Genomic DNA, 23299 nt, shown 5'->3' with positions numbered 1-23299 from the left:
TATACACTGTTGGAGTTAGTTATTGGTCCCCTGGAATTGTTCTGCGGATTCACACTGCGGTCTCGAGCGAGGCTACTTGGCAGACGTTTTGATAGTGTGAAGCATGCATACTGTCCTCAGAAACTGATCAACGCACCGGCCCGAGACCACCTCCGGAGGTAGTCTCGGGTCCGCTTTGGTGCGTCCTCGAGAACGGTGCGCTGCAACGTGAAGCTACCGTTCCATAAACAAGGAAGTGGCGAAATTTCTGCTAGGAAGAAAAAAACAAGGATTGGTCCGCGATGTCACTATTAAGATACCAAGGATGCACCAGTGACATTACTGTTATGCAATGATTATAGACGGCGTTACATTGTGATGTTTCAAAGACAGTCAGCACACACTGCTTTGGTTGTGTATTGTTGTTCTGTTACAACTCAAGATAACGTCAGGAACACAGTAAAACTTTAATATTAACTCCGAACTCTGACAAGATACTCTCCTTCTGTGACATGATGTTTTATATCTCCCAAAGCCTCACAGTCACCAGCGCCCCCGAGAAGCAAATAAATACCATTACAGTTGAATGAAGAGTACTCCAGGGAGTAGAGATCTTCGGGCAGGTCCGAGATCCGAAATTACCCAGGATCCAATCCGAGCCGGGTAACAGGGCCATTTATGTGCATTCACCACGGGGCGGGGCGGGCCGTTACCGCCTGCCCCGGGTCTCCGGTTCTCTGACCGCTAGGATAGCGGTTCCATGATATCCGAATGGACCTGGCGAGTGGCTGTTACATCTGTCAATCACCCCCCACACCCCCCTTTTTTCTCCTCCGGTCAGTGCTATTGGCTGCCTTGCTGCGTCACGTGACTTGTCATGGAACTATGGAACTATAGTTTTAATGATAAACAAAACAATATGCTCTGTCTGCTGCGACATAAATTAACAGTGGATTATCATTAACAATGGCTAAGAAGAAAGATTACACATCTAAAGAAAACGTGGATTTATTGTTCCTGTCCGCATTATTGACTGGGAAATACGTTAATGTCCAGGGGTGAGCCGAAACATGCAACGGCAAGAAAGAAATAATATTTACACCTCTTCATAATAACGTTGACATTCAGTCATTTCGGATCTCGGCTCCGGTTCCCACATCTCTGCTCGGGTATCAGATCTAATTCTTCTAATAACAGGCGGGGCCGTTCGGACCGGATCCATCATGTTTCGGGGCTAGTCGGGTAACGGTTCTCAAATTCCAAACAATAGACAGGGCCATTTGGGTCCGGCTCCATTTTCCCCGGTTCATTGGACCCGTGAAGGCCTCTACCTGGGAGTCCAGGCACAGATGAATCTTGGCCAATGTGAATGCTGGCCAGCGGGGACCAGGCAACTGTTTTCGGGAACAGTTCAAATCAATCGGACTGCAGTGTGAATCCGCCCTCAGAGTGCAAGCCACTTTATTATATAGAAGTTCCTCTTGCCCACCCTGAGCAGAGAGAGTCCGTTGGCCAGGATGTGGACCTTTGGGACCAGCACCTGCTCAGGCTTATCTGTCCGGCTGTGGTTGATCCAAACGGCACCGTCCGACACCATGCGATACCTGTCAACACAGAGACACCACATTATCTCCCTGTTTTTGGACATTATTTGGGCATAGCAGTTCTACAAGCTTGTAGAGCTTTTGTAAAGCATCACAAGACATAATTTTATGTTTTACAGAGAGAGAAAACTGTTACTTCTGTTAAAACTGCTTTACAGAGTGAGAATCCCTCTCCATATTATAGTATAACGGCGATCGAATCGGTGGATTTGCCTGCTTTATGTTCCATATCAGCCGATCCGATACCATGCCTGTCGATCGGAACAACTCTAATTAGGATTACCTGATCATTTTTTCCATCTTCAAGTTAACTCAGTGGTTGTATACAGCCGAGGAAACTGAAGATTTTACTATGTCTTACACTGCCTGGCTTCTCTTACCTTTTATCGCGGGCGCGATCCAGTTTCCATCGTTCGTGATCGGACACTGCTATGCATCGTGTCGTGTGTGCGGGTATTCCATCAGCTTCTCAAATCCGTTGAAACTTTGAAAATACATCTATCCATTCTCTATCTGTAAGCTGTGGTGTTTACACAGAAAGCTAACGGGCCGAAATAGAGGACGGACCATCCGCTTCCGGTTTGCGGCCTCAATGTTAATTGGTCCGTCTCCAAATGTGTCCGTGCTGAAACCGATCCCCGAGGATCCCCGTTTGGGCCTATTTTAGTTCCGCTGCGTTAAAAACTTTTTTTTAAAATTAAAGCTTATTAACTCTTCAGGTTCGTCGGGCATGGCGGAGAAGCCCTACCAAGGTTTTTTTTGGCACCAGTTGAGTTAAAATGCACCTCCATAGCAAGGGTCATAACTGTTGATGCTGCCACTGTAGCCAAACTCTGCTCTACCTTCATGACTGGGATAAGACTGCCCCCTAGTGTTCAATTCAGGGGGGAGTTAAGATATACACAGACAAGGAAAACATGCAACACCATACCCTTTGTGTGTGTGTGTGTGTGTGTGTGTGTGTGTGTGTGTGTGTGTGTGTGTGTGTGTGTGTGTGTGTGTGTGTGTGTGTGTGTGTGTGTAGGGACGCTCCTAAATCCTAACCTAAGTTTTCAGAAGAAAAAAAGAAAAAAAGAATGTATTACTATCTATACTATAATTTTGCGAATGTCTGAGTGAGTGAGTGAGTGTCTGTCTGTCTCAGCGTTTCTCCTCGGTGGCTGGAGCAATTGATCTGAAATCGCATCACCATCAGCATATGAACACACCTGACATAACTGTGTACAGCACAAATCGTATGCTGTATATTAGCATTTTTATGGTGTATCTATATCTATTTAGCCTACAGTACCTTTTGTGACCACAAATGTTAAGGGAGGGGCGCTGTTGTTCAGGCCATTAGCACAATCACACACAAACCCACACACACACAGTCACACACACACACACACACACACACACACACACACACGGGGGGGGGGTGTGCGCAGGCGGGCAGGCGGGCGGGCGGGCGGGGGGTTCTGGCCCTGTTACAGATGTTGTCCACAAATCATGCAGATCGGTACACAGTATCTCTGTAGCCGTTACATGGAACGGGTATTTCTTACATTGATGCTCCTACATATTAGCATGCAAGCACCAGTTAAAGTTACTTTCCATCCCTCATATACTGTGTGCACAGTGCACATCCCATAACCCACACACTGCACATCATTTCGGAGCTCATATCTTTGAACGGGTAAGGGCTAGTTAAAATAAAAGACAAAATATTAAAAGGTATAACAACGTTATATTATTTAAATGTGTTAAATAAGGAGTTTTCCTCTGTTTGGCCTGGCTGTTGTCCTCAGAAAAATACATTAGATATTCATATGATATCTGCAGAACAGCATTCTGTACACACACAACGTTTACTCTGTACACAGAGTAAACGTTTAGCTCTCTCACTTGACTCAACTCTATCTCTTTGTGCTTCTTGTGAATGTGATTGGATCAAATTAGCCTTAATGTATTTAAATCCAGATACAGATATGCCTGCATGCTCTGTATTCAGCACTAACTGGTCAACAAATCACAGGTACTGTAACGGATAACGGTTAGTTTAAATCAGGGGTGCCCCGAAGGTATATACCAGTAGATCACAAAGGCTGTGCAGGTAGACAACATGACAAAAAAACTGTAAATTATTTATACACAAAAGTCACAAAACCCCTCCTTTTTGTCACCTTCAAAACCCCAATGCAATGCTTTGTTTTCAAGAGTCAGTAGCATTACAAAGAACACCTAAAACTACCACTTCCATACAGAACGGGATGAAGACTTTTCCCCCCCCCCACTATTTCGCATTCCAATTGTGTTTGTCTTATAAGCAACGCCAGTGCCGCTATTTCAAAGCCCCCTTGGGTACATTGTTTGGGGTGGGTAGATCATGTTGAGCTGGCAATTTTAAAAGAAGATCAAGTCAAAAATGTGTGGGAACTCCTGGTTTAAATGAAATTATTTAATTTTGTTTTAGTTCTTTGTTAAAGCTCTAATATATTGGTTGTTATAGAGTGTGTGTTCAGTAACGGGGGGCTAACCGTTTCTCCAGCGCTTTAAAAACAAAATACATTTTCAGGTGGGTTACAAATGTCATCCATTCAGTAGAAAGAAAACATTTATTAGCTAGTGTTCCAGTTTCAGATATGGTCTGCTCATTATGTCCTTTCCCTTTAACTCATTCCCTGCCAGGCCCGATAGTCCCGAGATTATTCCAATGTCTTTCCCCGCCAGGCCCGATAGTCCCGAGAATTTAAAAAAAAAAAAAAAAAAAAAGAAAAAATTTCTGACCCCCAAAAATGGAGTAGGCATGATAGCAATCGCGAAATTGCATGTTTAACCCCCATAGCAACCCCATCTTTCAAGCATGGCAGCCATTTTGGCAGCCATCTTTGTTAAACATAGTGGCTGTTATCTCATGAATGCCTGAACGGATTTCCATTCGGATTTTTTTGTTTGAAAGCTGTGAGCAATGTGGACACACGTGGTGCATTATCTAGGCATGGGTGTGCATGATCCGTGCACACCCAATTACATGGAAGTCTATGGAGACGAATGGCAGGTGGGAGTACGGAGGTATGCAGACCTGCCAACCCTGGCAAATTTTTTTGAGTACTCGTGCCCGCGCGGCGCCCGCGCAGCGCCCGCGTTGCAATTTTTGTTGTTTTCCCGCACAAAACAGCGTATATTTTGGGGGGTTCCATGCACCTTTTTGGGTGGGACCTTTACAGTTATGTTAACAAAATTTCACACCAGAAATGTAGCACATTGCATGTCTTGACTTACACTAATAGGAGGAGGCAAGATGTTAGAACAACCTTTTAAATAAAAATGCCATTTGGTCAGGAGAAAAAGTAGGCTAGTATTACCAGGCAATACAGTAATGTTGCTTTGGCAATATTGTTGACAAATCTTTAATAAAATATACTAACTGCACTTGCTCAGAGTTAGTTAACAATAGACTAGCAAAACAGTCTCACCAGTGACTTAATGAATGAACATACATCAACATAATCATGTTATTCAAATAGCAAAATAGCTTTACATTGTCAGGTAGGCTATTTACCTTTAAATATTTACCTGTGTCTTTGTTAAACATTGTTCATTGAGCAGCCTAAATAAAACCACCTTTCTGTGCATGATTTGCATTAAGTTGAAAGTATTCAACTCATGTAGGTTTCTATTCCATCCATTAATTGATATATAGGCCTACATTGTGTATAGATCACATACAGCCTAGTCTGTATATTCATTCATATAGGCTGTAGGCTACTCATTGTTGATACTGATAGACCATTAATGTCATTCATATATTCACAGGTGATAAATGTGTTCACTGTTAATGTTTTTGACAATACACATAGGCCTAATTCATTCATTCATTCATACTCGATGGGTCACACGTTTTGACATTTTCCGACTGGTTGCTCGCTGCAAAACCGTCGTATGATGAAGTATAACTCCAGGCGGACCGGAGCAGCTCGTTGTTTCGTTTCACCAGCGTCGCCAGATAGGGTTAGGTTAGGCATAGTACAAGATTTCACCAATTCTCACCATCGTGGCTGCTATGACATGTGAATTCACCTCAGAGGAGGGTTTTAAAAGTTTATTACCTGTTAGACTCGTTGGCAGCACTACAGGGCGAACAGTCGCTGTGCATCGACTCGCGCAACACCACGGCCCTTCTCCGTATCATCTTCTTTATACATTAATCTGATTAATATCGCCGTTATGTATCCGATCGATAACTCGTCTGCGTCGCTGTGAGATGCGTGCATGCTGAACTAAACCAAAACCTTCTTCTATAACTCTATTACCAAAACAAACAGTCCGCCAATCATTCTTCTTCTGTCGATAAAACGAGCATCGCTTCCGTTCTAGTGCTCCCCAGCGCCATGCGCCCCATTCACACACCATTCATGTGGTGCCTGGGAGGAACTACACGGCATGGAGCAAAAATGTTTGCCTCACTTTGGCCCACAACACAACCGAACACAATGCAGAATGTGTTGTGAATACCATCACCCGATAATGCGTAGCCGTTAGAGGAGTTTGCGTACCTGCGTACAGAGACTAAAAATGCGTGCTTACTACGCAAAATGCGTATGGGTTGGCAGGTCTGGGTATGTTAAAATGGCGGTCAATGTGTTAACTTGTTTATCCATGAGTTCTCTCGCCTCCTGATTGGAGGAAATTAGCATAACCTGACCTGAAAATGTATATTCCTCTAACTGGAGGGAACCCTGTCACTGAGCAAACAACAAACACTGTTTACTATCACAATATAGAGCTTTTTTTTAACCCTTATTTGAACAAGAAAATATCACTTACAGCCAGGCCTGGAATTTCATCATTTTAGGGGCAAGGCCACTTAGCCTTAGGGGTTGTCCATTTTTTGAGGGCGCAAAGGCCAAATGCCAGGGCAGGAAGTGCCATCGAATAAAACAAGACTTTATTCCATTGACATAATAAATTGAATTTAAGGGTTACATTTAATATGTAGAATATCTGCTGTGAAATAAATAAATGGGTATTTACAATCTGATGCTCAGCCCTGCACAAATCAAAGATATTGGATTGGTTTAAGAATGGGGACTCAACGGGGCGCCCGCTGGCCTGGTGGTCAAGGCGCATACCACATACTAGGCTATGATGCCTGCTGGCATCGCCGGTTCGATTCCCGATCCGGACAACCTTTGCCGCATGTCATTCCCCATCTCTCTCCCCATTTCCTGTCAGTCTACTATCCTATCAATAAAGGCATAAAAAAAAAAGCCCAAAAACAAATCTTAAAAAAAAAAAAGAATGGGGACTCAACAAGACACTGGCGTCTGCATGACAAGAAGAACATAGTGACAAGACAGAGACAGAGGAGAAAGTGGTACAGTCAGCTAGGGCTGGGGCATTAAGGCCACTGTGGCCTCAGGGCATACCATCTTTTGGAGGGGCACAAGGCCAAACTGAGGGGCAACGACAGCCATGGCCTTCATGGCCTCCCTGAAATTCCTGCCCTGCTTGCAGCACCTTTAAGGCATTGGTTCTTAATGGGTTAAGGGCACAGGACACAGGTCTTACCCTCTGGGTCCGTCGGGGATGGCGCTGATGGCGCGGCAGGCGTCCAGCACGGTGGTGCCCGGCTCCAGCAGCATCTCATGGAAGGGAGCCTCCCTGAACAACTCCTGGAGCTCCTCGTCACTCATCTGCTCCAGGGCCTCCACGCTGCCGTGGTACAGAGCGTTGGTGCATCTACACAGGGAGAGCATGGGACCATGATCCTTATTAGTGATGAAAACAAAACAACAACACTCGCAATAACGAGTATAACGCAATAACAGAGATTTTAATTTGTCGTGAAATTGTCCTCCGTCGTAAACTAGGATGATTTAGCTTTTGTTGAGCTCCAAATTGTGTTCCACTTAAATACAACAAAGTAAATGAAAAAAAGATATTAAAAAACTGCTCACGTATCACGTATCAAAAAAATAATAATGGGTGTTTTTAATGAATCTATCATGGTTAAAATGAAGTTTGAAGTTACAATGGGTGTGTGTGGGGCCCTCCTCCTGGAGGAGGACTGATAACATTTACATCAAATATCTAAATATTGAATGAAGCAAATTAAAAACAGTTCAGGGTGTTCATAAAAGCCTGATTAGACGTTAAAATGACTAAACGTTTTTTTTTTTTAAAGTGAAATATCCCTTTAAACTTGCTAAAACTGACCTGTAAAGAGCGCATTTGGTACGCTCTTGTTGCACTCTACACAAATTGATTCAGAAATAGCAGATCTACAAGCTCACAGCGCGTTGCAACGTTCTTCCCCAGAACATGGATGCTGGAGATTCGAGTGGTTAACAAAAGTGGCATTTCAAGTTTTAAGCATATTTTGACTAATATCACTATTATTTGTAGTTTTGTATCTTTTGAGGCTGCCTGTGTGATGGCTCTTTCATATTAGTCCTGTCACAATTATTACATAATCACCTAATCGCAACTATTTGAGATGATCACAATTATTTTGCATAATCGTAAATCGTTTCCATGTTGAGAAAGGTACATACTGTACAGTACATTTTGAAACATTTCCCCCCAAAAAAAGTGGAAATAGCAAATAGCAATATTACTGGTATCGACCATTGTCAGTCATTTCTTTGTGTATTTAACATCAATTATAAAATAAATGGGACCATATTTTCACAAAAAGCGTATCATGGTGATTGAAACGACTAGCGACAGGAACCATAAAGTATTTATGACAATGTTTATTAAGGTAAGAAAATCAAATGTAAAACTTCGGGGGAAATGAATGGAATCCTATGGAGAACAGATTGCTTTTTGTACAAGAACATCACAACTAATGGCCAATCCTAGGAACTTTTAGTTCCGTGTTTGCTTCATGTTAAATCCGGACAACTGGGCCCCTGGGTAAATGTCATAATGGTGTCCATGCTGACCTCTTAGCGCTCTCCAGGCCCTCCTTGCCGTGCACCAGCTTGGTGACCTCGGCGGCCAGCCGTTTGTGGGCCAGCCTCCTGCCGGGCTCCTCTCTCTGCTGCTCCATCACTCTGTCCACCTCCGCCAGGGGCAGGAAGGTAAACAGCTTCAGGTACCTGCCAAGAATGACCACCACACGTCACACAAAACGTTTGAGAATCACAGATCTTAACTCATTGAGTGCCACCCTAGTCACCACTAGAGGGCGCCCAGTGGCCATAGAAAATCCCATAGAGATATGCTGGTATATGCAGAAGCCCTGCAGCCATGACTTGCCTGAACACTTTCCTTTGTGCATGTACAGGAAGAGGATGAAGTTAGCTTGAAGTTAGCTATTGGCTACCAAGCATTTTAGAAGCCTTATTTTCGTCAACTTAGCCATGATTAAACCTTGCACACCTCATGCATGGGAAAAAAACAGAGAAGAATGAGCTCTAAAAAATCCAATGCAATCCTGGATTGCATTGGAGTGGATTTGTGCAGTTTGTTCACAGCTTTCAAACAAAAAAATCCGATTGGAAATCCGTTCAGGCATTCTTGAGATAATCGCCATTATGTTTTACATGTTATGTAAACAAACATGGCTGCCCTGTATGTTAGATGGGGTTGTATGGGGGTGGAACATGCAAAATCGCGATTGAAATCATGTTCACTAGATTTGATGGGGTCCAAAAAAAAAAAAAAAAAATTCAAAAAATTTTTTTTCAAAAAAATTTTTTTTTTTATTATTATTATTATTTTTTTTAAAGCCGAACTAGTTCGGGATCGGCACTCTGCGATACGCTAATAAAGCCGAACTAGTTCGGGATTGGCACTCAATGAGTTAAGTGACGAAAACACAATTAGGGCTGTCACAATTATGACATTTAACATGACGATTAATTGTCACTCAAATAATTGCGATTAACGATTTAATTGTGTTTTTGATGTTGAAAATCACATTTCTGTTTGGATTTTAGGCCTTGAAGTTGCAAATGGCAAATATGACACCAAAATATACAAAGAAATGACTGACATATTTGACAACTTCATACTTAAAAAAGAACATTGAACAGTGGATATTTTTGAAAATGTTTGAAGATATATGATAATTTTTCAACAGGGAAACGATAATGACGATTATGATAAAATAATTGCGATTATATCAAATAACTGCGATTATATCAAATAACTGCGATTATATCAAATAATTGTGATTAGACGATTATGTAATAATTGTTACAGGCCTAAACACAATTAAATCGTTAATCGCAAGTATTTGTGAGACAATTAATAGTCACGTAAAATGTCAAATAATTGCGATTAACAATGTTTTTGTCGCTGAACACTGGAGCATATGAATAAAATGTACATTTCGGTTTGGCTTTGAAGTTGCACAGGGCAGATATGACAAATAACCTAAATATACAAAGGAATGACTGGCATAATAATAACTAATTAATAACTTTATTATTTATATTTAACGCGTCGCATCGCGACACGTTGTGAGCTTGTAGATCGGCTATTTCCACAATCAATGTTCTTTTTTAAGTATAAAGTTGTCAAATATGTCAGTCATTTCTTTGTATATTTAGGTTATGTGTCATATCGGCCATGTGCAACTTCAAAGCCTAAAAGCCAAACAGAAATGTTAATCGCAATTATTTGAGTGACAATTAATCATCATGTAAAATGTTATAATCATGACAGCCCTAAACAGGCCTACACCTACCCCTCGATGTTGGCATCGGGCAGCCTGAGGAAGAACTGGTAGAGTTCAAAGGGAGTGGTCCTGTCTCTGTTGAGCCACACAGCGTTGCCCGCCGTCTTCCCCAGCTTGTCCCCCGCGGAGCTGGTCACCAGGGGCAGGGTCAGCCCATACACCTCCTCCCCACTCACTCTGCAAGAGAGGGGCAAATATTGTAACTTTTTGTGGGCTTTTTCTTGTGTAAATGAAATCCCCAGAATTCCTACTTCTGGGGTCTTGTGTATTTTGGATTCATGTCAATTTGTGTTTTCAGATATTGAACCACTTGAACTGTCAATACTTAATAAACTTGACCTTTCACTCTGTGCTTAGTCTGCTCTTTTTCCCCATCTACACCAAAGCTCTTTGCCGAAAATAGCCGATCTACAAGCTAAAGTTCTCAGAATATCAACACTAGGGTTCAAGTGGTTAATGTAAAAAAGGAGAAAAAAAAACTTTCTATCACTCAAAGATTTGGAGGACCCTCTGTAGTAACTCTGAGGACCCCCTAGGGGTACCAGACCCAATGTTGAAGACCCATGCCCTACTTGATCGTACTACATTGTCACACACAAAAACATCAAAAGTAGCAGATCTACAAGCTTGAAACGCAGCGCAAAGCATCACCTTTTTTGAGCTTGTCGATCTGCTACTTTTAAATTTGAACCTCGACAAGTAACAGTTTCAGACATAATTGGTTAATTCAGTCAAGGAGCCCCAATTTAATGTATTTGGCCTCAGACCACCTTCTGAAAATATTTTGTGCCAGCGGGCCTCCATAAAAGATTTGTGCTACGTTTCAAAAAATATTCCAAATGTTTCATATTTTTTCTATATTTTTATATAATTTTTTTAAAAATACATATGAACAAAATAGCAAAAATAGACGATATATAAGCTCGCAAAGCTTTGCAGTGCAAGATATGGAGATAGAAGGTTTCTGCCCAACTAGCAACAAGTTGCCAACCCCTATAGGACACGTACCTGTGGATGTAGTCGTGGCCAGACATCAGGTTGCCCAGCTGGTCGGTGCCTCCCAGCTGCAGCTTGCAGCCGTACACCTGGTTGAGGTGGTGGAAGTCGTAGGCCTGGAAACACTGGTAGGTGAACTCTGTGAGACTCATCCCCTCTGGAGCCTTCAGCCTGGACTGGACGCTGTGCCTGCTGAGCATGGTCCCCATCCTGAAGTGTCTGCCGGCCTCCGCCAGGAAGGACACCACGTTCCACTCCTTGTACCTGGTAGGGATGGGACCATATCGTTGTTGTCGGGTGGAAACCTTGTATGTCCAAAACCGTTTGTTTTGTATTTATCATTTTAAAAGTGATTTAAACTAGTGAAAACAGACGATCTACAAGCACACAACGCCTCGCACCGCGAGGCGTTGTGTGCTTGTAGATCTGCTGTTTTCACTACTTTTGTGTGACGGCCTTGTATGATGAAGCAGGGCTTCACTTTGCGAAAGATGTACAAACTTGGAGATACGAGGTTTCTGCCCGACAGTGACGATATGAACATTTCATATCACGATCATTGTGAAACCAAAGAAATCGCAATTTACGATATTATCACGACAATCAAAATATCCCCAATATCCATGGGGCTGAACTTTTGCCCCAAAAATAGCAGATCTACAAGCTCACAACATCTCGCGTTGAGCTTGTATAGTAGATCGGCTATTTTTTGGCAAAGAGATTTGGTAAAAGAGTGAAAAAAAAGAAGACTATCAACTATGAAGTATGTATATTATAAGTATGGATTAAGTATGGATATACAAGCCCATAGCGCGGCACTCAGTGCCACGCTATGAGCTTGTAGATCTGCTATTTTTTTTAAAACCTGAAGATATGCGCAGATCTTTGAATATATATTCTTTTAAAGCGAACATCTATGAATTGTAACTCAAATCTTTCTTTCTTGGGGTCCCTGGAACAAAATATTTTGAGATGGGGTCCGCAGTCAAATACATATAATTCTAGGGGTACTTGACATTGAAAACTTTGAGCACCACAGATATATAAACATATACAAGTTTTTCAGAAAAAATATATATAAATATATAATATTTTTCAGGTCTTAATTAATGGTGGTCAAAGCTCTATGTTCTGATCGCAGCCATTCTAGGCATAGGCGATTTTACCAGGGTGGCAAAGGGTGCACTTGCACCCCCTGGCCGCCAGGGGGGTGGAAAAACCTCATAAAGTAAACGTGGTCAAGTGAAGAGCAGTGTCTCATGTGTGTGCACTACATCATTGTAATCACGTAATGTGGAGGACGGCTGTAAAAGTAAAAGTATGGTTTATGTATGTTTTATAATATTATAATTTATATCTGCAAAGTAAGTAGTAACCACAGTTTTAAGATAAAAAGTTGAGTAAAAATATAATAATTGGATCCGAGATGTAATGGAGTATGCCTAGTAAAGTACTGGAAATTGGACATACTCTAGTAGTACAAGTACAAATACCTACAAGTGCAGACAGTAATAAGTAAGTAAATGTATTTTACAGACAAGTTGTTGCAAAATAAGTAAATAAATCATATAGACATATTATGCTCATGGTGTCTAGAAAAAGCACAGTTTATATTACAATTAGGTAAAAAAATAAACCTTAGACACCTGTTAAAACAACAGGATAAACAGGATAAAGCCTCTTCTAGCCTGCTAGAAGAGGCTAGAATCGCCTATGATTCTAGGGCTGTAGGATAGTCGTACCAGCTGAGGTTGTTGAGCACCGTGACGGTGCCCAGCGCTCTGCTGCTGTCCTGGTGGAACAGCAGCTCATGGTTGGTGAAGACCCTGTGGATGCTCTCCCTGATGCTGTTGGTGTTCTCCTGCACCAGCTCCGGGGACAGCGCCGCCCTCTCGCTGCTCTTGCCGCTGGGGTCGCCGATCTGGGCCGTGGCGCCGCCCAGCACGGCCAGGACGTGGTGCCCGGCGCTGCGGAAGTGGAGGAGGCCGATGAGGGCCAGCAGGTTGCCCACGTGCAGGCTGTCCGCCGTGGGGTCGAAGCCGCAGTACACCTGGAAGGATGGGTGGCGCACAAAATGTATAACGTTGCTGTCGTGCAGAAACCTCTTTTCTCCATATTTTAACTTTTGTGTGTGTGTGTGTGTGTGTGTGTGTGTGTGTGTGTGGGGGGGGGGGGGGGGGGGGGGGTTGGTAGTTCACTGACTACTTGTAACTCCAACATACTAGAAACCAGCTAAACGATTTAGAGGACTCAATAACGAAAAACTACTTCTGGGAAAATTGGAACAAACTAAACAAACAAAAACAGGACGAGTTACTGGGTAAACCACTTCTCAAAACTTTTTGGCCCAATAGAGGAAAACGAAGAGCAAAGGCAAATACAAGATAAACTAAAAAACTTAGAGTCAATCATAAAAGACTACCAAAATCCACTAGACGCAGCAATTACACTGAACGAATTACAAGACAAAATAAAAATACTCAAACTCAAGAAATGAAAAAATACACAGACACCAAATTCCAATTGGCTATATTAAAACTCCATTGTTCTTAGCTCTGGAACTTTCCCCAACATTTGGAACCAAGGACTGAAGTGGTAACAAATCCGACCCTAACAACTACAGAGGTATTTGTGTAAACAGCAACGTCGGAGATCTCCTCTGCATGATAATTAATCAGAGAATCTTACACTTCCTCACAGAGAAGAATGTCCTGAGCAAATCACAGATTGGCTTCCTACCAACCTATCGGTGCAACAGATCACATTTTCGCCCTCAACACTCTAATCGACAACCAAATAAACAAAAACAAAAGCAAAATGTTCTCCCGTTTTGTCGACTTCAAAAAAGCAATTGACTCAATTTGGCACAAGGGTCTACTGTACAAACTGCTAGAAAGTGGCATCGGGGGAAACACCTACGACATCATCAAATCAATGTACACAAACAACACTTCTTTCATCAAAAGACAAAAAAGACAAAAATTATGATATTCCAAAAAAGACAAACCCCCATGAACCAACAATTCTTTCTAAATATGACAGCACTATAACACACACAAAACTATACATACCTTGGCCTAAACATCAGTAGCACAGGAAACTTCAACAAAGCTGCAAACGACCTGAGAGAAAAGGCGAGAAGGGCCTTCTATGCAATAAAAAGGAATGTCAAACTAGACATCCCAATAAAAATCTGGTTAAAGATATTAGACTCTGTTATAGAACCCATCTCCCTCTATGGCTGCAAGATCTGGGGTCCCCTTGCCAACCAAGATTTTGAAAAATGGGACAAACACCAATCCGAGACGCTGCATCCAGAACTATGCAAATCCATCCTCCGCACCCAACGGAAAACAACAAACAATGCTTGCAGGGCAGAACTAGGACGATACCCACTCATTATTAAAGTGAAAAAGAGAGCACTTAAATTTTACAACCACCTAAAAGAAAGCAACCCAGAAACGCTTCATAACATTGCCCTCAACCATAGTGAAAACCTACAGGGATGCCCACTGAGTCAGCTGTCCCAGGGACTCTGAGCACAAACGCAAGCACAACTACCAGACGGAAAACCCATTGGACCAAACCAGATTATAAGAAAACAAAAAGAAAGCTACCTGACATACTGGAAAGAGACAACCCAATACCAAAGCAAAATGGAATGCTACTTAGCACTAAAACGAGAATATACATTGGTAGAATATCTGAGCACGGTAAACAACCCAAAACTTAGGAAAGCCTTGACTAGGTACAGACTCAGCGAACACAGCCTAATCATAGAGAAAGGCCGCCACAGACAGACCCCACTTCCAAGGGAAGACAGGCTATGCACCCACTGCACACAAAATGTAGTGGAAACAGAGCTACACTTTCTAACCACCTGCCCACTATACCAAGACATCAGAGACACGTACTTCCCACAGATTACACACACCCGAAGTGAGTTTGAAAACATGACCAATGATGAAAAACTCCCATACCTACTGGGAGAAATACAACAATGTGCGAACACAGCAGCAAGATTTGTGAGTGACTGTTGCGACAAAAGGCTAGAAACACAACCACCCTAAGGACTACAAACCATGGATTGACATCTAGACCCACAGAAACAGAGCTTCTACCTTCAAATGCATTTTGAGAAGAAATAAATAATGTTGCTATTTCCAAAAGCTTTATACCCTGATATAAAATGTCACAATGCGACATAGCTGTTTACACAATGCTGTACTCCCTCCAACTGTATATAAGTTCCCCATTTTCAACTGTTTTTATTTTATTTAATTGTGACACTTGCTTTGGCAATGTAAACACATGTTTTCTCATGCCAATAAAGCTCCTTTGAATTGAAATTACTTGTAACAGTGTTATTATATTGAGGTGTTTTATTGTAGACAGTGTGTGCGTGCGTGTGTGTGTGTGCGTGTGCGTGTGCGTGTGCGTGTGTGTGTGTGTGTGTGTGTGTGTGTGTGTGTGTGTGTGGAATAGCTTCAAGTCTTATCAGTTGTTGTGTCTATTGATACTTTTTTACTCGAGTAAAAGTATGATTCATTGAAGAATGTATTAGAAGTTTGCATGGGAAAAAGTACAGTTTCATGACAGTACAAATCACTCGTACAAGGTCAACTAAAAGGAGATCCTAGTATGCTTTTCGGCTTATTTACACAGGAACCACTTTATGTATCTCATATAACATTGAAAGACAGACGGATAGAATACAGTACTTTGCATAGGATATCATCAATAACAAACGGGGGAAAAAAGGAAAGGAAGATATTTACAGTGGAAACGGGGAGATAAGTATGTGCAGGGGTCTTCAACGTTTTCAGTCCAAGGACCCCTTAGAGAGAGATGAAGCAGGGACCCCCACAACATTCTCATAGATTCCATATAGTTGCATAGTTTGACAGCACAATCATCACATCAGTGTATTTTGTTTGGATTCATGTTTTCAAATATTTAACCACTTGAACTGTCAATACTTGATAAACTTGACCTTTCTACTTAGAGGCGTTGTGAGCTTGTAGATCTGCTATTTTTTGGCTAAAGTTTATAGGCCTATAAAAAAAGGAGAAAAAAGTTTCTATAGCACACAAAGATTTGGAGGACCCCCTATAGTAACTCTGAGGACCCCCTAGGCCTAGGGGTCCTGGACCCCCGTTCTTGGGGGGCAGACCTCCATTCAGAAACACCCCCACTTAGAAACATCCCCATTCAGAAATACCCCCACTGAGGTTATAGTAGGGCAGGAGAGAGGGGTCTACCAGCACCCCAATGACATGTTTTCGAAACCTGTTTTTTTTGGACCGTTATGATGTCTAGTTATGATTTCTGCTTGTTGCCGTCGCCAACTAATGTCCCATGGGGTTCATTTTTAACCTTTTCTCACAACTATTCCCGATCTGAACCATACAATGGTCATAACAGAAAATGCCATAACGCTTGATGTAAACAACCTACAGGGACAAATGAACACCCTTTTCTATATGATTTTGACCCAGGGAATTCATTAAAGTGGTTATTTTTAACATGTATGCACATCTTGACCCTATTTCAGGACAGAAACGGTGAAAAATAACCCAAAAATGTTCAAAACACGTCTATACTTCTCTTTGTACAGATAAATTAAGGTGTATTCTTTTGATACCACAGGTTTTTTAGGACCCTTATGATGTCTAGTTATGATTTCTGCTTGTTGCCGTGGTCAACTAATGTCCCATGGGGTTCATTTTTAACCTTTTCTCACATATCCCCAATTAGTGTGGGGATTTAGGGGAGCAAATGCTAATTTCGTGCAATTTTGACTTAAAGCGCGAAATTTTGCACAGATGTAGCCCAGGGCTTGCTCTAATGATTTAGCTAGGGCGCCCGAGTCTGCGACCTTCGGGGTCGCCACAGCGGTCAAATCAAGTTGGGCTTCCATTGACTTTCTATACAGGAGGAAAATACCCAGAAAAAGATTTTTTTTCTGGGTATTTAAGGAGGATGTGAGGGGTCTAACTAGGGGTTTGTCATGATGCTGAATCCATTGCAGGCATTTGTTTTGCACAAAAAACATTCTGTGGGCTAGAAATGGCCTCAGAAAACAATACACGTATGGGTGAGTATTCATGTTAGTCGGAGGCCTTAGGGTTTTTTTTTCTTGTGCTAATCAGTCTAAAAGTTCAAGATTTTGCACAGATGTAGCTCAGGGCATGTTCTAATGATTTAGCTAGGGCGCCCGAGTCTGCGACCTTCAGGGTCGCCACAGCACCCACACAACTCTGAAAAGTGATGACTCATCACTTTTCATCACTAAAGTCGATGGGAGCCCAACTTGATTTGGCCGCTGTGGCAACCCCGAATGTCGCAGACTCGGGCGCCCTAGTTAAATCATTAGAGCATGCCCTGAGCTACATCTGTGCAAAATCTTGAACTTTTAGACTGATTAGCACGAGAAAAAAAAACCCTAAGGCCTCCGACTAACATGAATACTCACCCATACGTGTATTGTTTTCTAAGGCCATTTCTAGCCCACTGAATGTTTTTTGTGCAAAACAAATGCCTGCAATGGATTCAGCATCATGACAAACCCCTAGTTAGACCCCTCAGATCCTCCTTAAATACCCAGAAAAAAAATCTTTTTCTGGGTATTTTCCTCCTGTATAGAAAGTCAATGGAAGCCCAACTTGATTTGACCGCTGTGGAGACCCCGAAGGTCACAGACTCGGGCACCCTAGCTAAATCATTAGAGCAAGCCCTGGGCTACATCTGTGCAAAATTTCGCGCTTTAAGTCAAAATTGCACGAATTTAGCATTTGCTCCCCTAAATCCCCACACTAATTGGGGATATGTGAGAAAAGGTTAAAAATTAACCCCATGGGACATTAGTTGACCACGGCAACAAGCAGAAATCATAACTAGACATCATAAGGGTCCTAAAAAACCTGTGGTATCAAAAGAATACACCTTAATTCATCTGTACAAAGAGAAGTATAGACGTGTTTTGAACATTTTTGGGTTATTCTTCGCCGTTTCTGTCCTGAAATAGGGTCAAGATGTGCTTAAATGTAAAAAATAACCACTTTAATGAATTCCCTGGGTCAAAATCATATAGAAAAGTGTGTTCATTTGTCCCTGTAGGTTGTTTACATCAAGCGTTATGGCATTTTCTGTTATGACCATTGTATGGTTCAGATTGGGAATAGTTGTGAGAAAAGGTTAAAAATGAACCCCATGGGGTATTAGTTGGCGACGGCAACAAGCAGAAATCATAACTAGACATCATAACGGTCCAAAAAAAACAGGTTTCGAAAACATGTCATTGGGGTGCTGGTAGACCCCTCTCTCCTGCCCTACTATTAGGGTTAAGGTTAGGTTTAGGTAACACCCCCATTTAGAATAATGGAAGTCTATCTTCTGAATGGCAATGCTTCTGAATGGAGATGTGTAGTCTATTACCAGTTTTTACTTGAGTAAAACAATGCTAGTATTGTTCCTCACTCACCGTCTGGGAGCCATCCTCCAGCAGCCTGGGCAGCTGCTCCTGTCCTGCGTGTTCAGGGAAACAGTCTTTGAGGACGCCTCGTCTGTACAGAGAGGCCAGCAGAGCGCTGTGTGCGGCGGCGGAGAGGTGAAGGTTGGACCGGAGAGAAGCAGGGAAACACCGAGGACTGAGGCGTGTTGTGTTCCTCAGGAGGACACATGATGATGATGATAATAATCCATGCCGCCATACAGCAGAGCGGCAGCCCTGATGCACCATGGAGGCCGCCATGTTGGATGATGTAATTGTGACGACACAGGAGAGGGAGGAGCCAAGGCCTAGGCATAATAAAAGACATAATACAGTACACGTGCAGGTTTGCCTAAACACCAGCAGAGGGCAGCCCTGCATCAGGTTCAGCGCCAGGGTTGTACCATTGACTGTAGGCTACATTTTCAACTGATTGATTGATTGATTGATTGATTGAAGACTTTATTAGAAGTTTGCATAGGAAAAGGTACAGTTTCATGACGGTACTGGTTTCTAGTGGAAATAAGCTTAGTCTTATAAGCTTAGTCTTTTCATGGATCTCCTTTTAGTAGACCTTGTACCAGTGAACTGTACCGTCATGAAACTGTACCTTTTCCTATGCAAACTTCTAATAAAGTCTTCAATCAATCAAACAGTTCACTGGTACAAGGTCTACTAAAAGGAGATCCATGAAAAGACTAAGCTTATTTCCACTGGAAACCATTGAAGTATCTGGCCCAACACCACACCACACCGCCCACTTGTGCTAGGTTTTCCCACTACAAGGACCTGGGTAGAGTGGTGTGAAAGTGGTACTAAACGTGGTATTAAAAAGTATCCAATCTAGAGTAGGTCTGAGCTAGGCCAAACAGGGCCAAACACTTCATAATGACTGATCACTCACTGACTTTTCATTTAGACCACCAGGATATAGTTGTAATACATGATAATAGATTGTATTATGTTATAACCACTATTATAATCTATTAGAGTGTATTATAATTGTGCTAGGTTTTCCATACAAGGACCTGGGTAGAGTGGTGTGAAAGTGGTACTAAACGTGTTATTAAAAAGTATCCAATCTATAGTAGGTCTGAGCTAGGCCAAACAGGGCCAAACACTTCATAATGACTAATCACTCACTGACTTTTCTTTTAGACCACCGGGATATAGTTGTAGGCTAATACATGATAGCCTAATAGATTCTATTATGTTATAACCACTATTATAATCTATTATAGTGTATTATAATTATCTTAGTAATAAATTAATACTTTATAGTGTATTATAATCACAGTTATAATCCATTATAGTGTATTATAATTTAGGATAGTTGTAATAAATGTATATTCTATCATAATCACAGTTAAAAGGGTTAAAATGTGTTTCTTACCGATAGGGGTACTTTTGTGTAATGGAAAATGTAGATATTTTTATGTGGTGCGGTTTGGTGTGGTGTAGTGTGGTGTGGTGTGATGTGGTGCTAAAGCTGCAGTCGAAAAGGGGATGAGACAAGGTAAGTAATTAATACATTTCGGTGAAGACAACATTTTTTTCTGTTAAGAAGTTATAGAGCTGTGGTTCTATAGCACATAGGAAATATTTTTAAATTTTAGCCAATGTTTTTAATAGCTTTATGTTGATTACTAATACTTTTGTTGCAGTCTTATTCATTTATAGGAGATAATTTGATTATAAATGTACCCCCATTGAATTCAGAATCAATGGGGGTAAATTTACTATAATAAAATGTTTGTCTTAGGAATGCGTCAAAATACTGAACTCAAATCTCCATGACATTCATTTTAGGGTCAACTACTCCTTTAAGATTATTTTATGTTTCATTTTACAGGTATTACAAATGTCTTAACATAGTCAGTACCATAGTCAGTACAGTACCATAGTCATTATTCCTATTAGTCGGGTGATATCTTAAAAAGTCCTGGAATAAATTCCTTACCATAACATTTATTCACCAATGTGTTTGTAAAGGTCTCTAGTAACACTAACTTTCAGCAGTTGTCAAGGATTCTCCTAGGGAAACTGAATTTCAGTCTTTGTGAGATGTGTTACTAGACACCTTTACAAACACATTGGTGAATAATTGATTTCAAGATATGACACTATTTCTGAAGATATGCCCCAACTATATAGTCAGTACCATAGTCATTAATAATGACTCATTATTCATTAACCATAGTCAGTATACCATAGTCTGTACCATGGTCAATCAGTATCATAGTCAGTACCATATCATTATTAATTAACCATAGTCACTACCATATTAGTCAGTATATATGGTATACTATAGTCTGTGTGTGTGTGTGTGTGTGTGTGTGTGTGTGTGTGTGTGTGTGTGTGTGTGTGTGTGTGTGTGTGTGTGTGTGTGCGCGTGCGTGCGTGCGTGTGTGTGTGTGTGTGTGTGTAACACTTTAAATGAACTGCGATGGACCACTGCTTACTGCATCAATTCTTAAGCAGTGGTTCATCGCAGTTCATTTGAAGTGTTGCAGTCCCTTCTGATGGAAGGTCTCTTATATATATATTTATGGTTTACATGTATACTGATTAGACCCAAACCTCAGTAAAACTATGCCTAAACCTAAACCTAACCCTAACCTCAGTCAAATTATTCCTAGTTTCCCGAAGGAGGCACCACTTGCTCCACCTTGTGCCCAAAAACGAGCGTTCCTGGTCTCAATCTTACTGAATCTCAAAAAAAACTGTGACATACAGTATATGTTTCTTTGACATATTTACCTGGCAAAGACCTACTGGTCGAAAAGTTGTATTATTAAAAAAAAAAGTATGTTTTTGGAGCTTAAAAACATTGTACACGCAGTGATGTTACTAGGTTTTCAATGTAATGGGTCCCGGGACCCACAGGTGGTCATTCAAATGGGTCCCAGAAAAGTTTTATGAGTCCTCAATATAAAGTTTACGCGCGCAAAATGGCGTCGGACGTCGGTGGAATCAAAACATTGACATTTCTATTGCCTGTTTAAGACTTTCTTCGTGGATTTTATTTGTGTAACACGTCTTTTTAATTCTCGCCTTGATGTTCACAAAATCTTGGGTTATAATGAGGGATAGTAAACTGCCACAGATACAGGTTCTGTAAAGCTTTAGGTCAGGGGTGCCCACACGTTTTTGATTGAGAGCTACTTTTAAAACGACCAGCTCTGATCTACCCTCCCCCCAAAACAATAAAGGTATGCACATGCATAAAGTGAATGGCAAATGGAGTGGCAAAGCGAGCTTAACGTTGTTTAATGCAATCAGATAGGACTTTTCTGTTTGGATGTATGGGCTGTCAAGGCCAGGAAGTAATTTTTTTGCCACTCAGTAGGCGTTCCCGCATAACTTTCGGGTATGATGATGATGTCACGTGCTCTGTTACCTGAGGGTTTTCAGATTTTTGTTTATAAATATCTTTCTCTATATTTTAATTACATATTTTTGGGAGGCATGTCTTGTTTTATACCTGCACAGTCTTTGTGATCTACTGGTAGATCACGATCTACCTTTTCAGCAGCCCTGCTTTAGGTAATGCAAGGTTCCCTCCTGGCCCCCAAGTTGTGGAATAAACTCCCTGTCGCACTTAGAACAACGGACTCACTCGCTAGCTTTCGCCGTGGACTGAAGACTCACCTTTTCAGACTCCACCTAAACCCTTCAATGACCATACATGAAGCTAGTTAGCATTTGTTTTTTTTTAGGTTTTTAGAACTTTGATTATATTGTGTTTTTTCTAGATAGATATACATTTGCATTTGTTATATTGTTGATGATGTACTGACATATTATCTTGTTTATTATTGTGATGTTATCTGCTTATTGTAAGTCGCTTTGGATTAAAAGCGTCTGCTAAATGCCTAAACTGTAAACTGTTCTAGGTTACCCTTCAAGAGACGGAATTTAAATTCCAATTTCAAGAACGTAATTTCAATATGCATGTATTTGAAGTCATATCACAGGATTTACAGGTGTAAAGCAGTGGGTGAATGTAATATGTTAATCTTAACTCAAGCAGCACACACGTCCCATTACTTTAAAATCATTTTATTTTGAAATCCATTCGATGTCAACTTGCTTTCATTGTTTAAATGACTACATATACATTCGTCAAACATTTACAGTATTTATACCAAGCCACAGATACACATTAATAAAACACATCCAAAGACAGCCTGGGCTGTCTCTCTGCATGACACTAGACACATAAAACCACTGCATCAACTCCCATGAAATTCAGGAAAATGATCCAAAAAAACAAAAAACAAAATCAAAAATCTAAATTTGCTAATTGCTATGACTGCTGCCCCTGGTTATCTTCATGGTCAGTTTAGAAATAAATGAAAAATAAAAGTCATACGCTTTAAAAAAAAAAAGAAATCTTAATCAAAGTAATTAAATCAATATTGCGGTTGGTGTCTGCATGCTGTGGTGCAGTGGTTCTCAAAGTGGGGAAAACGTGAACCCTCGGGGGTCCTTGATGGGGTTCCAGGGGGTCCCCAGCAAAATGTGTTTAATATAGGCATCACAATCGCTTTA

General features: G+C 41.3%; 1 protein-coding gene across 1 annotated transcript; it reads right to left on the bottom strand.

Annotated features, from left to right (window-relative positions):
• Positions 1–1423: 1423 nt before the first annotated feature.
• yars2 (tyrosyl-tRNA synthetase 2, mitochondrial) lies at positions 1424–19006 on the bottom strand (the record flags this gene model as incomplete). The annotated part of the gene is made up of 7 exons (XM_080737215.1): positions 1424–1583; positions 7137–7307; positions 8516–8671; positions 10267–10434; positions 11266–11517; positions 12996–13303; positions 18737–19006. The coding sequence occupies 7 exons, from the start codon at positions 19004–19006 to the stop codon at positions 1424–1426; spliced, it is 1485 nt and encodes a 494-aa protein (XP_080593341.1).
• Between the last annotated feature and the right edge of the window lie 4293 nt (positions 19007–23299).

The sequence above is a fragment of the Nannobrachium achirus genome (genome assembly GCF_963921795.1).
Source record: "Nannobrachium achirus genome assembly, chromosome: 11".
Lineage (NCBI taxonomy): Eukaryota > Metazoa > Chordata > Actinopteri > Myctophiformes > Myctophidae > Nannobrachium > Nannobrachium achirus.
This window is presented reverse-complemented; position numbering and strand designations above follow the sequence as displayed.